Below are 15,296 nucleotides of genomic sequence, written 5' to 3'. Positions count from 1 at the left end.
TTACTTGACATGATAAGTACCAAGAATTATTGTGGTAAATGTTCCTCTTCACAAAATTAGCACTTTTGAAAATGTATGTTTATTTTGCAGTTGAACATCAAGGACACAAACCTATTCAGCTTCACCATTATTATTATTATTATTATTATTATTATTATTATTATTATTATTATTATCATTATTATTATTATCAGTATTATTATTAGCTTTTAATGCAGCCAAATTTTCCCATGAGAACAGCCAGCCAAGGTAAACACATGCAGACGTGAATGTGGTTGCTATTACAAATGCTATGCACCTGTCTGCGATACAGACAGATAAATATTTTATTATTGACAGGGTTGCTGCCCCTTACATCAAACCAGAAAACACACATGGTCCCCATGGATGTTCCTGAAAGGTTAGCTTTGACTTTTAAAGAATTATAAGTCTCAGGATCTTTGCAGTAAAATGCAGCAGCTATAGTCACAAATTGGCTTGCTGCAACACACCAATGATTTTTTAGGTGAGCCAAGCGCATTGAAAGCCAGAGTGTGTTTCCATCCCATCTCTACAGTACCACAGTAGGCGGACAGGATTTCTGGAGAAGTTGGAACTATTTCTTAGCAGGAGTTTAAAGCCATCTGTGTGTTTGTATTCATTTAAAGCTGAAATCTAAAATTGTGGATAACAAAAAACCTCCTCACATATCCCACAGTATCCATTTTTTCCCACTGGCCCATGCAGTCTGCGCAGTGCACTCAGTCAAATATTTTGGGCTGCACGTCTGCAGAGGAGTATTCATCCACCCTCACAGATTTGGGCACATGATGAAATGTGCGTCACTCTGACGTTTGCATGCAAAAAGCATGAACTGGCCTTTAGTCAGGGAAACAGTTCCTGGTGTACCCATCACCGATACGATTGCTGCCAAAGTCTAAATTCAGATGGTTTGGAATTACTCATGAAATCTGTAAGATGCTTAGACCAGATTTACTTATTAACACGATGCTACAATAGCAAAAAAGCAAAGACAAAGATGCAAAATATTACAAACTTTCTGCCTTATAAACCTTAAATCTGTGGGTAACAGGTGACTTAATTCATTTACGGTCAGATCCAGAACCTTGATGAAGATACTGTTAATGTGCATAAATTCACCCCAGATGTTTTTTTTTGTGTGTGTTTTTCACTCTGGGGCTGCTGGATCAATGTTTTAATATTACATACAGAACATTCAGACATGAATCTAACAGATATTTCAATATTTCAATATGTTAAAAACAACTAAGAAAAAAGAAATGACATGAAAGTCACTCTCTGTTCGAGTGAGTAAAGGAGTGAAAGACTTTTTCACTGTGTGCTGATTTCTTGTAGAAATGTGACTATAAGCGTGAATATGAGCTGCTCTTCTCACTGTAAAAAGTAACTTGACTCTCTGTAAAAGAGGTTGCATTATTGAGGCATCATCCACAGACACTCCGCGTTAACTACAGTTCAATTAAGTTCAGCTCTGTTTGATAAAAACACCAGTGTTCCTGAGAGCCAGAAATATGTGGGGCTTGGGTCTAAACATGCAGGGTGAGGACTCTGAGTTAGACAGCCAAAGCTTTGGCACAGGACTCACAGCTTTGAGCCATCTGCCTTACTCATTCTTATAATTAGCTTGTTCTCTCTTTGTTATTTAAAATTAATGTTATTTCAAGTAAATTAACTGGTTCTTACATAGGTATTTTTTACCCTACTTGAGCACTCACAGCACTTTATACAACATATCTCATTCACTAACATTCTAGCTAACATTCAACACTCCAATCAGTGCATCAGGGTTCAATAATTTGCCCAAGGAAACTTTGATGTGAAGACTGGAGGAGCCAGGGATTGAATCACCAACCTTCTAATGAGTAGATAATCTGGTCTAACTCCTAAGCCATAGCTGGATGAGGTGAAAAAATAAGACATGCCTTATTTCAGTATTAATTTAACTCAATGTGAGGCTACAAACTTGAATAAATCATGTTTAATCATTTAAATGCTATCCTCTCAAAACGTTACGCTCTGGAAGGGAATCCCAGACAAATATTTATGTGGAAAGGACAGCCACAAAAACATCCTTCAGTTGCAAACTGATACTGTGTGTCTTTCGTAAATACCAGCAGCAGCTTTTCTTACGCCAAAAGAGGATTTTGTGCTGGCACAGTCTGTTAGTAAATCTGCCCCCAAGTGTCTCTAAAATTCAGAGTTTCTTTTAAAGCTTTGTAACTGGCACTCATCCAGATGTGTTAAATACAAAAAACACGTGCAGTAATGATCAAACTATACCTGTTTTCCTTTCCTGAATTGACTGTACCATCTGCCAGGCTTTTCCCCTTTCCAGGATGCTAATTTTACCTGATAACAGACAAACAAAAGAATCACCTCCAAATTCACACAGTCAGCAAACTGATGATGACTAAATAGTGTTTACATCATGCAGCTTTTGATACAGCCTCCTGCTTATTTTTAATGTTAATCGTATTGCTCCAAAAAATAGCACACTGAGTTATTTATGTAAACTAACCGACTGGAACTTCTTGTCGGGGTACAGACACGTCTCTCCCTGTGCGGTGAAGTTACAAAACACCTTGAAGGAGTCTCTATGGCAACCCTGGTTGGGATCTATCCAGTATTCGCCTGGATAGAGAGACAAAGAGAGGACCTCAGGGGGGCCAAGGCCACAGCAGACAGAAGCAGCAGAAAAAATCTACAGATTATCTTGAAATGAGACAGCTGTGCTTAACAGATGGCCAAGAACATAAACTGATGAAGTACCGTTGGGGAGATCTGGGTGGAGAAGCCAAAGCTCTTTGCAGGTGCGGGCGGGGCTGTGGTATGTCCCTTGCGGGGTGCGCAGACCTTCTACTTCGACTTTCATCGAGGATAGAGAGGCAAACACTTCCTCCATGCCTTGGCCCTTCTTTTCATTTAGCTGGCTGTCCTGCTCCGCCTGATCCCCTTGCATCATTTCCTCCTCTCCCCCATCTATGACCTCCTCCTCCTCCCCATCCTCTTCATCTTCAAGTGCAGCACCATCCACCCAGGAGTGATTTCTCCTTCTTCTTCCTCGTTGTGGCAGAGGGACCACACCAGCTGCTGGTAGTCCCTGAGACGGAAGTAGATGAAAAGACATAAAGAAGAATGGATTGAAGTAGCCAAATAAAGAAAAGAAGAGTCCAGATGCACACAGATCAATGGCAAAGTAAACAAAGGTCATAAGGTTCTTGAATGAACTAAATATTACTCACTGGGGGTCCTGGAGGTCCTGCAGGCCCAGTGTCTCCTCTAGGACCAATTGGACCCTAAATAAGCCCCAAAATGATCAGTCTTTCAGTTTCAGTTATGAGTAGTTATGGTGTAATATAATAGCACTGAATAATTCAGTTGTGTGAAAAGATGAACCTCAGAGTTACCTGATTTCCTTTAGAACCCTTCTGACCAATCACACCCTGTGACAGAAATGAGAGAGCAAAAAAGAGGAAACACGGATGCAGAATGAACACTGTTCCAGAAATCTCCATGCTTATGTGTTTATAAGTCATGTAGGAAAATAATCGTGCACACTCACAGACAAACCCGTAGGACCAGGTGGACCGGGAGGACCTGATGGACCAACTGGACCCTGATATTACACAGTGGGGTGAACATAGTCAGCAGATTCCTTTTACGTGCAGTTAGTTATCAGAATAATACTGGAAAGCTTGGGATTAATGCCAGATGATATCTGTTTAAACCAATTAAAAGTATATAGACATTAAAAATAACCATCATGTTGTAGTTAATAAACAGATCAGAGTGTCCGCAATCATCAGTCATACCAACAATTTATCCAGTGATAAAAAGTGACAGAAATATGTTCTTATAATATTTATGAATTGTTCTTATTGTTAAAGCTAGTTGTTTCTTTGGTTTAGCGCTACACACTTCAAAAGGTGCAGCTTTTACTTTGAAGGTGAACTGTCTCTGTATCCAGCTTGCTTCGACATGCCTGTTCGATTTTCACTGTACATTTTGGTTAATGGATCTAGCTGATGCTCTGCCACTCCGAATTGCGTAACCTGTCATCATCCAAAGTGACAAGAGTAATACTAAGGAGCAGGAAACACCCCCCAAAATGGCTCTTCCCATTACACAGTGTGAAGAACTGCAAACGAATTATAACTGACACAAGAATAAAGAAGATCAAAATCAGCATGCTAATACACCTTGGCAAACTTTCCTAATCTCCTCTGTTCATAATTCCCCAAGATCAACATCATTATGATTGCTTATATGCAAGACAGTAAAGCTTGCTGCTTTATTGTCTTATTACATCTTTGTCAGCAAATATAGTGAAAGCTTCACTTTTATTTCCACTTTTATTTTTATTTTTTTTACAGTGTAAGCTAGTCAACACAGTCTGTCTGTTTCACTCAAATAACATCATGTTTTCCCTCAAAGAAGCTCAGCTTGAATCAGCTTCATAACATGAAATTTATTGACCTTAAGATTCAAAGGCCTCCCAAATAAGCTGCAGCAGTGCACGTCCACTGCTTTCAGAACATCAGTTAGTGTTTACTAGGACATGTTGCATTATTGTTTGGTCTCGTTGTGCTGCTGACAAACTGATAAACCTAATCACAGAGAAATAAAAAAAAAATAGGTGGCAGATGCTGTTGATATAAATAAAAGATAAATATGGCAGTTAAACTAAATGTACTGCTACACCCATCAGTCAGACATTGTCCACCCTCTTCATTATATAAATAAAACACTTGTAAGATTTTGCTTAAGGTTGAAAAACTATACCAGGACACTGCCTTGAAATCCTGTCCCTTTAACTACATTTACATAATTACTTATGCGGGATTAAACCTTTGATATAGTCCTTAAGTACTATAAACATGACTTCATAAGTTAATGTGTCAATAATGTAATTTAATATTTGCTAAATTAGATATTACTATCATTAAATTAAAATGATGTCATACTTTTATAAGTGGTTATAGTAATTATTATCACTATTATTATAAATAATACAATTTTGCAATTTTATCCCATTGGAAGGTGGTTGCTAGGTAACATCATGATATTATAATATCTGAAATAGACATTTATATAACTGGACAAATTTCAGTTCTTTATTCACTCTATCAAAAACAGATTCTAAAACCATTGTTTGTAGCAAACTTTATACTTTGCATATCACCATAAAGCTAAAACTGTGACAGCACCATCTAGATGTCTCTGTGATTTGATATTGGACCTTCATGATACACATGACAAACCTCTGCACATCTTGTGTTATTTGCTTGGTTGGAGTGTGTGTTTAAGTGTTTTTTAAGCACCTCATCTCCCTTTGGACCCAGTAATCCCTGGTTTCCTGGTAGTCCTCTGTCACCCTTCTCTCCAATGTCTCCTGGTGGCCCTATCAGACCTATTACACCACCATGACCCTACAAAGATATCACAGATGACGTCAAAGAAAAGTCCCAGTAAAGGATAACTTGAATATTTGTGAGTACAGTATGAATGCACCTTGTCTCCCTTCTTGCCGGGGTCTCCCTTCAGTCCTGTTATACCCGGTGGACCCTGAGGAGATGAAATGATGAGTCAGTTCAGTCCACTTCAATTTTATTTATATAGCGCAAACCACAACAACAGTTGCCTCAAGGTGTTTTATATTGCAATGTAATTTTAACTTTTATAGTTTGGTTTTATGTGCTATACACATATGAGTCTGGGTATTTTCTCATTTAAATTCTCTTTAGAATAATATCTGTTTTGCAAAAACATCAAACTGTGGTTTTAATGCAAGATGGAAGTGTGATTTTGTTGAAAACTTCGCAGATTTGCTATTTGATGGGTTATCTTACCATGGGACCTGGTGGTCCTGTCTGGCCTGGTGGTCCATTTAAACCCTGCTCACCCTGAAAGAAATAGAGACATAGAAATGATTGAAACATCATGTATTTCGTGCTTTACTCTCTCCTTCTGTGCTTTTCCTAAATTAACTCACTGCAGGCCCGGGGATCCCTCTCAGACCCTGGGGACCAGGCTTGCCAGGATGCCCCTGGGCTCCCACAGGGCCCGTCTTCCCAATGGGACCTTCCAATCCCGGAGCACCCTGCAGTGACAGAAAGCAAGTCAGCTTTCAGTCACTGCCAGTATTTAGAAGTTATTATTGAAAGACTTGTTTCAAACTCTCACCTTCGCTCCTTTCAGGCCTGCTTTTCCTTCCTTTCCTGGTTTCCCCATGTGGCCCTGGAGAACAACATTTTAAAACGTTTTAACCTGAATCTGTCATACAGGTGCAATCATGCACAAACACACACACATACGCACAGTGAGAATGCATTAAGCAAAAATACTCCCAACCTCTGCCCAACAGCAGAAGTTTTCATCTTCAGCTTTAACAGTAAATAGAAAATGAGGTTTCTGCATGCAGACAAAAGAACATCATAACAAAAACAGACAAACCCTTCGCCCTGGAGGTCCAGATGGTCCAGGTTCCCCGGGTGCCCCTGGGGGTCCCTGGTACATTTAAAGAAAAAGGTTAGATGGTCGGTCATTATGTTGCGTTTTCTTTTGTGTTCATACAGCAATCTACAGCTTACAAGTTTTCCAGGGTCTCCTGTGTCTCCTTTAGATCCAGGGAGGCCATCAACACCCTGATGGGGAAACAAAGATTGTGGGCAGAGGAACACATAACAGCTTTCAAAGCAATAAAATGGGGAAAAAAGAAGAAAAAAACTAGCCTGGTAGACGTCTGACTGAGAAAACAACAACTACAAAGATGTTACATAATGAGGATTTTATGTACTTTAGTTTTCAGTGGTAATATACGAGTTCTTAAATGAGCTCGCGAGGACCTTTGTTCCTCCACAGATCATCTAAAATATATGTTTGCCTGGTGTTTTCAAATTTAGCTCGGATGTAATTTCAAAGTTTGGTTTATTCCACATCTCCCTCTCTATGGGTCCTCATAAATTTTTAACATTTTAGTTTGGATTAATTCAAATTCCAGGAAACTGCAAGTGCAATGCAACCGAGAAAGATGAAACATTGAAGTCCTTTAAAAAAATAATGATTTTTTTTATCCTAGAAAGCTCTTTTTTGGTGAGTCTTTGTTCTGTAAAGTGGATGCATCAAACAGAATGTGGACGATAGATGAAACAGAAGAGAAGGAAGAAGAAGAAGACACTCACATTGGGTCCAGGCTCTCCCTGCTGTCCAAGGTCCCCAGTCAGACCTATAGGACCCTGCGGAGAGTGAAGGAGAAGCGCTACTACAGCAACATGTTGTACATCATAGAGTCTATTTCATAAATGATTGAATCATGTGCTGTACTACAGAAACAGAGTGCATCCGCTACGAAATAAGTCAAAACAGTATACAACACTTTTATGTTTTAAAGAGAGATTATTTCTCTTTCTAGTCATGTTGTATTCTTTATGAAATACTCCTTGAAATGTTCCGTTACCCAATTTTTCTTGCTTATTTGACTTTAATTTGATTTTCCGACTGTTTATATATTATGGAAATTAAATACAGCACTACATTGTGAAGCTTCTGTCTCTAAAACCTTTAGCTAGTAGTTAAAGGTTTTAGCTAAATGCTAAATGTTTTGTTTTTTTGTTAGCCTTACTTATGTAGCTAGCCTGTATTTTCTGTAGCCCATATTCTTCAAAGTTTGATCTGTTGTGCTTTAAGAGATCCTCTACTGCCAACCTTGATTGTAAGTAGTTTTTTGAGTTATTGTTGTCTTTGTATGAGCTCTGATTATTCTCTCTTTTTGGCATCAACAAGGCATTTTTAGAGAACTGCTCCTCACTGGATATTTTCTCTTTTTCAGACCACTCTTTGTCTGGAGATGACTGTATGGGAAAATCCCAGTAGACTGGCAGTTTCTGAAATACTCCAGCCTAATACCAGCCTATCTGGAACCATCAACAAATCTACGTTCGAAGTCACTTAGATCACTTTTGCTATCCATTCTGATGCTCAGTTCTACATGCCTAAATGCACTTCCCAACAGTTCCCGACATGTGACTGAATCATTGGATATGTGAAAAGATTGTGTTAATAAGCAATTGAACAGGTTTCCAACAAGTGGTTGGAGTAGGAGTATTTTTCCTGCTTGTCTAGTACATTAAACAGTATAGGAAGGGAAGAATGTTCGGATACCACAAACTATATTAAACGTAATCAGGCAATCAAAGATTTTCATAGTGTATTACAGTGGTTTGGGTTGACTAGTATTATAATACTGATAAACACTTAAATAGAAAGTTTTTTTTTTAATGAATGTCGCTTACAGCATTGCCTTTGGCTCCATCCTCCCCTGGGGTGCCTCTAGCTCCTGGAGGACCAGACATTCCTGGAGGACCCGTATCTCCCTTCTCCCCTTGTTCTCCTTTTGCTCCCTAAAACAACAAAAGAACAGAGTAAGTGATCATCTTGGGTATGTCAAAGGAAAAGAGAAAAAAAATGGAGTATTAGAAATCAATTAAAGGATGTCCGTGCCCTCCAAATAGGCAAACAAACTCACCGGCTTTCCTGAAACACCAACTGGTCCAGGATCACCTGCCTCACCATCCTCACCCTAAGAGGGAAGGCAAATTAGGTGTAAGATCATCTGGAAAGAGCATCAATATCTAAAAGCTGTTTTATTTGTTATTTTCTTTACCTTCTCTCCAACAACACCTGGCTGCCCAACCATCCCGGCACGACCAGGTGGCCCCTGTTCACCACAGAGACTTTTTAATTTCATCAAAACGTAAATCACTAAATGCAGATCCACAAATATGTCTGTGAGAGTTACCTGCCCGCCAATAGGTCCTTGAGAACCAGAAGGTCCTTGTTGTCCAGGTGGACCCTAAATCATGTGATGAGACAGAAACAAGTTTACTGATTATAGAAAATGGAGTGGAAAAAATGTGGCAAATAATAAAACAGATTAAGAGCTCACCATCAGTCCCACATGGCCACTCTCGCCTTTTTCTCCTGGTAGGCCAGGCATGCCCTTGGAGAACACATACAGCATTATATGACGAGAGTGCAGACTTTATTGTTTGCCTTAATAAAATAAGAGTCTCACCTGTAATCCTATTGGTCCTGTAGAGCCCTTGAAGCCTCTGGGACCTTCATCTCCTTTGGGGCCATACATGCCCTGTTGGCCCCGAGGACCTGGCAAACCATCTAGACCCTGTTATCCAGGGGAGAGTGAGAAATGTCTTTACGACTGAAACTGTTTATTTAACTTTCTGAAATGATGTAATTCCTGCTAAACCTGTTTGACTGAGACAGACAACAAACTGTGAAGTATCAGTACAAAGTACCAAATGGAAATAATTTATGAAGGGAATGATCTGATGGGCAAATTATTTATAGGTCAGACCTTTGGTACCCATACTACTGGTAAGAATACAATACAGTTTCATCATGAAATACCACGGTAAATAAAAAACTACAAAGTGAAAAGCTAGCTGAAGAACTGACACTGACAGTGTAAATTGAGACATTTCAATTTTCAAAACCCTCAAAACAAAAAAATGAGAGAAGCAAACTCACTGGAAGTCCTGGCTGACCTATCGGCCCCTGGGGGCCAGTAGGCCCCGGAGGCCCCTGTGAGGAGAGACGGACGATGAAACAAACATTTATGATCATATTTTTGTGCACTATTGAGTATGTACGTCTGCAGCTCCAGACTCACTCCTTCTCCTTTGTCCCCTTTGCTGCCTTTCTGTCCAGGTTTTCCCTGCTCTCCCTGTGGACACATACAGAGGACACAGCTTATAACAACAGTACAGACACATACTCACCCATCCCCTCCGGCTCATACAGGTGCATTTGGTTTTACCTTATCCCCGTCCTCTCCTGCAGGTCCTGCAGGGCCCATTGCCCCAATCATCCCTACAGGTCCCTGATCCCCATCCTGACCTGCCGGTCCTATTGGACCCTTCTCTCCCTGGGACACAAATACACACATTTAATTCTTGTTATTCTGCACAAAACATATCAATAGTAAAAACTAATAATCCAACCAAAGACCGACTACTTTGATGGATCTTTGTTTTTCATGTATGCTGCTTATGAAAATGGACCAAATAGGCAAATATAATATAAGAACATAGAAGATTAGATGTAATTACAGGCTCCCCCTTCTCTCCCATTGGTCCAGGTCCTCCAATTGCTCCGGCCCTACCAGGCTGTCCAATGGCACCAGCTGGTCCTGGAGGGCCCCTCTCACCCGTTGGCCCCTAGAAACAATAAGCACGCCATGTTGACACTTGAATGCTTAAAAAACAGTTTTTTATTTTAAGTCATTGTAGGAAAATACAAACACTCTACATAAATAGCATATATGCCAAATACTATTTAAAAAGTGCTTTTGGCTTTTTCTTTTTAGGTTTTACTTCAACCACACTACAGGGAGCTACAAACTGTGCTTGCGAGGGCAACAACATGAATGGCCTGATGTTTTCTGGTTTGGCTGTTTTAAAGAAAATGATTAGCTTTTTATAGGGAAAGGAGAATATTTGTCATACAGTCACCATTTCTCTCAGGACCATTTTAGTTGAGATCGGATTGTTTTATCCATCTGCAGCAAATTATGTTTGTCAGTACATTCTGGGACTTCTTCCAAAAAGCAGGAAAGCAACAGCAAGAATCCCTGACAGAACAATGGACATTACTTTGATTGTCAGCAAGGGTTGAGGGGGTTTACAAAGTGGCTTGCACAGGCAGTAGCGACTGTATCTATCAGCTTAAATAGTGTGCCACAAGTGTGATTTACCAAGAGGAAGCAAAAAAAGGGTAACAGCTGTGCCATTAGGTGATGTAGGACTGCATTAAGATCTGCTGGGATTACTAACCACACTTGACTCTGATAGTTATGGGTTTGTATTCAAGATCTCTCAAGTGGTTTCTCTCCATTGTGTCATTTCTGTCTTTGTTTAAGTTTTTATAGTGAATGTGTGAATCGGAAATCACCTGATCACAGTCTAGCAAAAATGGTTTAAATGATTGAAATATTCTACTTTATAACTATGCAACAAACACAAAACCAGAAGACATGGTGAAGACTCACTATGGCTCCTGGTGATCCACGAGGTCCCGATCCACCTTTCAGACCAGGAGGTCCCTGGAAATGTCACACATCATTTTGAATTTATATCTTATATTATTCCTAATCTTAAGAAAGTAAGAACTAAATATTAATGCGTGTGTGTGTTACCATAATGCCCGGGGCTCCTCTGCTCCCTCTGAAGCCTTTCATGCCTGGAGGTCCATTCTTCCCAGATGTCCCAGGTAAACCTGGGTCCCCCTGAGAGGAAATGAAAAGCATAGTGAAATTGAAGCTTGCGTTGTGTTTCTATAATACACTGTGGACCTGAGAATGTGGACTGACCTTTCCACCTTCCTTCCCAGCAGTCCCAGGTAAACCATGCTCTCCAGGTACACCTGGTGCTCCTGGGTGACCTCGGTCCCCTGGTGGGCCGGGCTCTCCTGATTTGCCCTGAAAAAAAAATATAACAATGTTACTGGCTCAGTAATACCAATGAAAACATTCAGCACATGAAGACGAAGATATATAAATTACAGTAAGGATTCACACTTTCGTGCTTACCTGAGGCCCTACCACACCTGAAGGTCCTGGAGGTCCAGTCTTTCCTTGGAATCCCTGCAGCATAGAAAATATGGAAATAAAGCATGTTCTGATGAGTTTTTGTGTGTGGGGAAACAAAAAGAACATCTTTAACCAATGACCCATGACCTCACTCACCGGCTCTCCTCTTTGACCTGGGTGACCTGGAAGCCCATCTTTCCCAGCTGGACCCTACACACAGAGACACTTGGTGAGAAATGAACAGGAGCTCAGGAAGTTAAATATGAGGTGGCAAAATACCCTTCACCTTAAACCTTTTAAACAAGTCATGAACCTGGTAATGGTTTAGAACTGTAGAATATCGAATAATCACTTAGAGGTCAAATTCATCTTCTAGCCAAAACAGGTTTTTTTGTTTGTTTTTTTTACTGTACAGAATTTCAGCTTGATCTACAAACTCGTTTCCTCCTAACTTGGCCTATTTTTTTTCTTACAAGAAGAAGTTGTAAACAGCAATGAATCAGTTCTAAATGTACATCTATGTCAAAAATAAGTCTCCACAGCACCATTTGCAGTCCCGTGAAAAACTAAATGCACTCTTAATGCTTCCACAGAATTTAAGAGGATAAAGAGCAATCGGGAGCGGGTAATCAAATGCACTTGATTAAATGATCATCAACAAGCACAAGCACCTCTATAAAAGCAGATGTTTTGGTAGTTTAATGGTCTGGTGCATTTGGATATGCATTAACATAATACCACAATCTTCCCAGGAGTGGATTTCCTAGCAAATTCACCCCAAGGTTAGATTCTACAGGCCTCGGTTAACAGGTTACATCTTAACATTCATGACTTTCTAAAAGAACATGGCAGCACAGCTTAAGTTTGCAAAGTTTTATCAGAACAAAGCAGAAGACCTCTGGAATAACGTTGAGAACAAAGTGGAGATGTTTGGCTATGATGCATGCACAGCACCATGTTTGGGGAAAACCAAACACAGCATATCGGCTCAAACATCTCATACCAACTGTCAAACACAGTGATGGAGGGCTGGGGATATGGACTTATTTTGCAGTCACAGGACCTGGGCATCTTGCAGTCAGTGAGTTAAACATGAACTCCTCTGTTTATCAAACTATTCTAGAATCAAATATGAGATAATCTGTGACAGCTGAAGTTTGGCCGAAACTGGGTCATGTAACATGACCACGATCTAAAGCACAGCAGTAAATCTACAACAGAACGGCTGGAAAACAAAAGAATCAAGGTGTTACAATAGCCTGGTCAAACAACACGTCTGAATCTAGTTGAAATACTATATTGGGACCTTGAGAGAGCTGTTCATAAATGAATGCTCGCAAACCTCAATGAGCTAAAGCAAAACTGTAAAGTAAAGTGGACCAAAATTCCTCCACAATCCTATGAGAGACTAATGAAGACATGCAGAAAATGTTATTGCTGCTGAAAGCGGTTCTGAATCATGGGGTGTACTTAATTTTTCACAGGACTGCATACACTCCTGAGAAAAAAACTTTTTTTCACATCACTGTATGTGTGAAATTTTGTGAATGTGTCTACATATCTCTGTACTGCACTCACAACTGCTCCTTTAGGTCCCGGCTCTCCGTTCCTTCCCTGTAGCCCTTGAGGTCCCTAAAAAACAGAAAATAGCCTATAAACAGCAAAATCTAAAGATAAGTGTATATTATATGTTAAAAGTATTTTTCTTACCCTTTCTCCAGATGGTCCTGGTGGGCCATCATGTCCTGAAGCACCCTATGAAAATATAAGAGAGAAGAAGAACATGGAGGCAGTAATGGGTAAAAATATTAAACCATAGCTAATGGTGACAGGATTTTGCCATTGGCTAACAATACAGTCAACAAACCTTTTCTCCTGATTTACCAGTAGGCCCTCTCGCTCCCCTGGCACCTCGTGCACCCTGCCAAGGAAGAAACATCAAAGTTAGGGCACACAAACCTGTACAGATCTGAGAAGGAAGATAGTGCTTCTGCAGAAGCGTGTACATTACTGCTGGGCAAGTGGCAACCTGTGAGGCTCAAAACCAAAAAAGTCAATGGGGAAGTGCCAAAATGTAATTTTTTGAACAGCCACTAGAGGTTTCCTGTTAAAGTGGGTCAGTGAATAAATTTAGAGCAGATGTAACCATATTTACAGCTTCAATTACAGGGTTTTTTTGCCTCTATAGCTAATTTAGTCCTTCATGACACTGTAAAGGCCTGGAGTTTTTGATAACTCACCTGTTTAATTCATTTTGAAGGCTTAAAGTTCAAGGAGCACAGCCTTTCTGCACACCTTTGACAGATGTGCAAATGCAGGGAGCTGTAGCAGCGAGTTTTCTGCCAGTCTTAAACTCCTCTAATCTGTGTCACTAAACTGTCTCTCTCGCCTGTGTTTGTTGTGTCTGATGCTTGTTTGTTACTTTGGTCTAATTAGCAGATACATGTGGCTATGCTCTTCACCCATAACTTCAGAATTTTGCTAACCAGGCTTGATCGCCGATGAATCGACACTCTGGAGCATGGGAGTGACAAAAGCACTGAGGTTTTAAAACAGGGCTTCACAAACCGATTGGTGACATCACCATGGCGATGACCATATTTTCTATACAGTATGGCTCAATTTCTTTCAAGAGAGGAGAGGACAGGAGAAGAAACCATTCTGGGAAAGATGTGAAGATGTGATCGTAAAATTCTTCATGCATCAGATTTGATCTGAATGGAGATGTGCTGCATCTTTCTGAACAGTGTGTCCGTAATGTGGCAGCGGCAATGTGCCAGTTTTACTACAAAGGTAGTACTTTCAGATGTTTATATGTGAATCTTTCTGTGGAGAGATTTTGTCACTGCCATAATATCTGTGCAACATACAGTCACAGAAATTTGCAAATAAGGTCAAAATAAGTTCAAAATGAGGGCTGATTCTGATGATTGCTGCTTTGTGAAAACTCAGTGATGTTGCAGCTGATGGGATATGTTGATAAGATGCAGGCCATAGCTGAAGACGTACAAAAAAAGGTTACAAAAAAAGAAAATTATAGTCTGTGATCAAATCAGCCAATTTTCTTGTCCTTCTTCAATTTATATAAAAACTTTATAGCATTTTCTTCATTTGTGACTAAGAATTTAGTATAAAATATTGACATGTTTTACTTGACAGTACTGTGAAATTCAACTACATGCTATTCAGAAATTGCCACTAATTGTCTTTTGCAATATTGAACCTTTGTATTAGTCTATGTTCCAATATAGGACTTTGCAAGAGTACAGGATTTCTTTTTTTCACTTTTTAACTAGCTAAAACTTTAATATTTGTTCCAAATCACAGAGTCTGATTCATCTTGATGGTAAGAAAGGCCACTGAAATTTTCAGGCTTTTATCTTTAATAGTTTTTGAGATACTCATGTTCAGACATTGCTGCAGATTTCAATGAGAGAAGAAAAGGCTTGAAAATGGGTCGATTTTTTCAAAAAAAATGCCTTGAAAACTATTTGATATATGAAGCAAACATTTCACCAAAATCATCATATTTATTTTTGCACCATAAAACTTTTATGGAAATGAAAGATTCAAGCAGAAAGCCCGTGCTGATTTGAGCCAGAATGACCCCGATATAAAGTGAGACAATGCATCCTTGACCGTGTCCTTTCTGGCTCCCATTACTCAAATA

General features: G+C 39.7%; 1 protein-coding gene across 1 annotated transcript in view; it reads right to left on the bottom strand.

Annotated features, from left to right (window-relative positions):
• The window catches only part of LOC116323514 (collagen alpha-1(XI) chain), a 42,910-nt gene that overhangs the window by 3,521 nt on the left and 24,093 nt on the right, over positions 1–15,296 (bottom strand). The window contains exons 33-64 of the mRNA XM_031743862.2: positions 13,494–13,547; positions 13,337–13,381; positions 13,205–13,258; positions 11,783–11,836; positions 11,627–11,680; positions 11,408–11,515; positions 11,234–11,323; positions 11,087–11,140; positions 10,149–10,256; positions 9,857–9,964; positions 9,710–9,763; positions 9,568–9,621; positions 9,095–9,202; positions 8,966–9,019; positions 8,819–8,872; positions 8,684–8,737; positions 8,546–8,599; positions 8,313–8,420; positions 7,203–7,256; positions 6,612–6,665; positions 6,475–6,528; positions 6,205–6,258; positions 6,014–6,121; positions 5,871–5,924; positions 5,533–5,586; positions 5,343–5,450; positions 3,584–3,637; positions 3,429–3,464; positions 3,264–3,317; positions 2,791–3,121; positions 2,540–2,652; positions 2,302–2,370 (exon numbers count right to left, since the gene is read on the bottom strand). Coding sequence (XP_031599722.2) covers positions 2,302–2,370; positions 2,540–2,652; positions 2,791–3,121; positions 3,264–3,317; positions 3,429–3,464; positions 3,584–3,637; positions 5,343–5,450; positions 5,533–5,586; positions 5,871–5,924; positions 6,014–6,121; positions 6,205–6,258; positions 6,475–6,528; positions 6,612–6,665; positions 7,203–7,256; positions 8,313–8,420; positions 8,546–8,599; positions 8,684–8,737; positions 8,819–8,872; positions 8,966–9,019; positions 9,095–9,202; positions 9,568–9,621; positions 9,710–9,763; positions 9,857–9,964; positions 10,149–10,256; positions 11,087–11,140; positions 11,234–11,323; positions 11,408–11,515; positions 11,627–11,680; positions 11,783–11,836; positions 13,205–13,258; positions 13,337–13,381; positions 13,494–13,547 — 2,466 coding nt within the window. The remainder of the gene's footprint in view (positions 1–2,301; positions 2,371–2,539; positions 2,653–2,790; positions 3,122–3,263; positions 3,318–3,428; positions 3,465–3,583; positions 3,638–5,342; positions 5,451–5,532; positions 5,587–5,870; positions 5,925–6,013; positions 6,122–6,204; positions 6,259–6,474; positions 6,529–6,611; positions 6,666–7,202; positions 7,257–8,312; positions 8,421–8,545; positions 8,600–8,683; positions 8,738–8,818; positions 8,873–8,965; positions 9,020–9,094; positions 9,203–9,567; positions 9,622–9,709; positions 9,764–9,856; positions 9,965–10,148; positions 10,257–11,086; positions 11,141–11,233; positions 11,324–11,407; positions 11,516–11,626; positions 11,681–11,782; positions 11,837–13,204; positions 13,259–13,336; positions 13,382–13,493; positions 13,548–15,296) is intronic.

The sequence above is a fragment of the Oreochromis aureus genome, linkage group 6 (genome assembly GCF_013358895.1).
Source record: "Oreochromis aureus strain Israel breed Guangdong linkage group 6, ZZ_aureus, whole genome shotgun sequence".
Classification (NCBI taxonomy): domain Eukaryota; kingdom Metazoa; phylum Chordata; class Actinopteri; order Cichliformes; family Cichlidae; genus Oreochromis; species Oreochromis aureus.
Note: the sequence above shows the minus strand (reverse complement) of the source record. Positions and strands in the feature narration are given on the sequence as shown.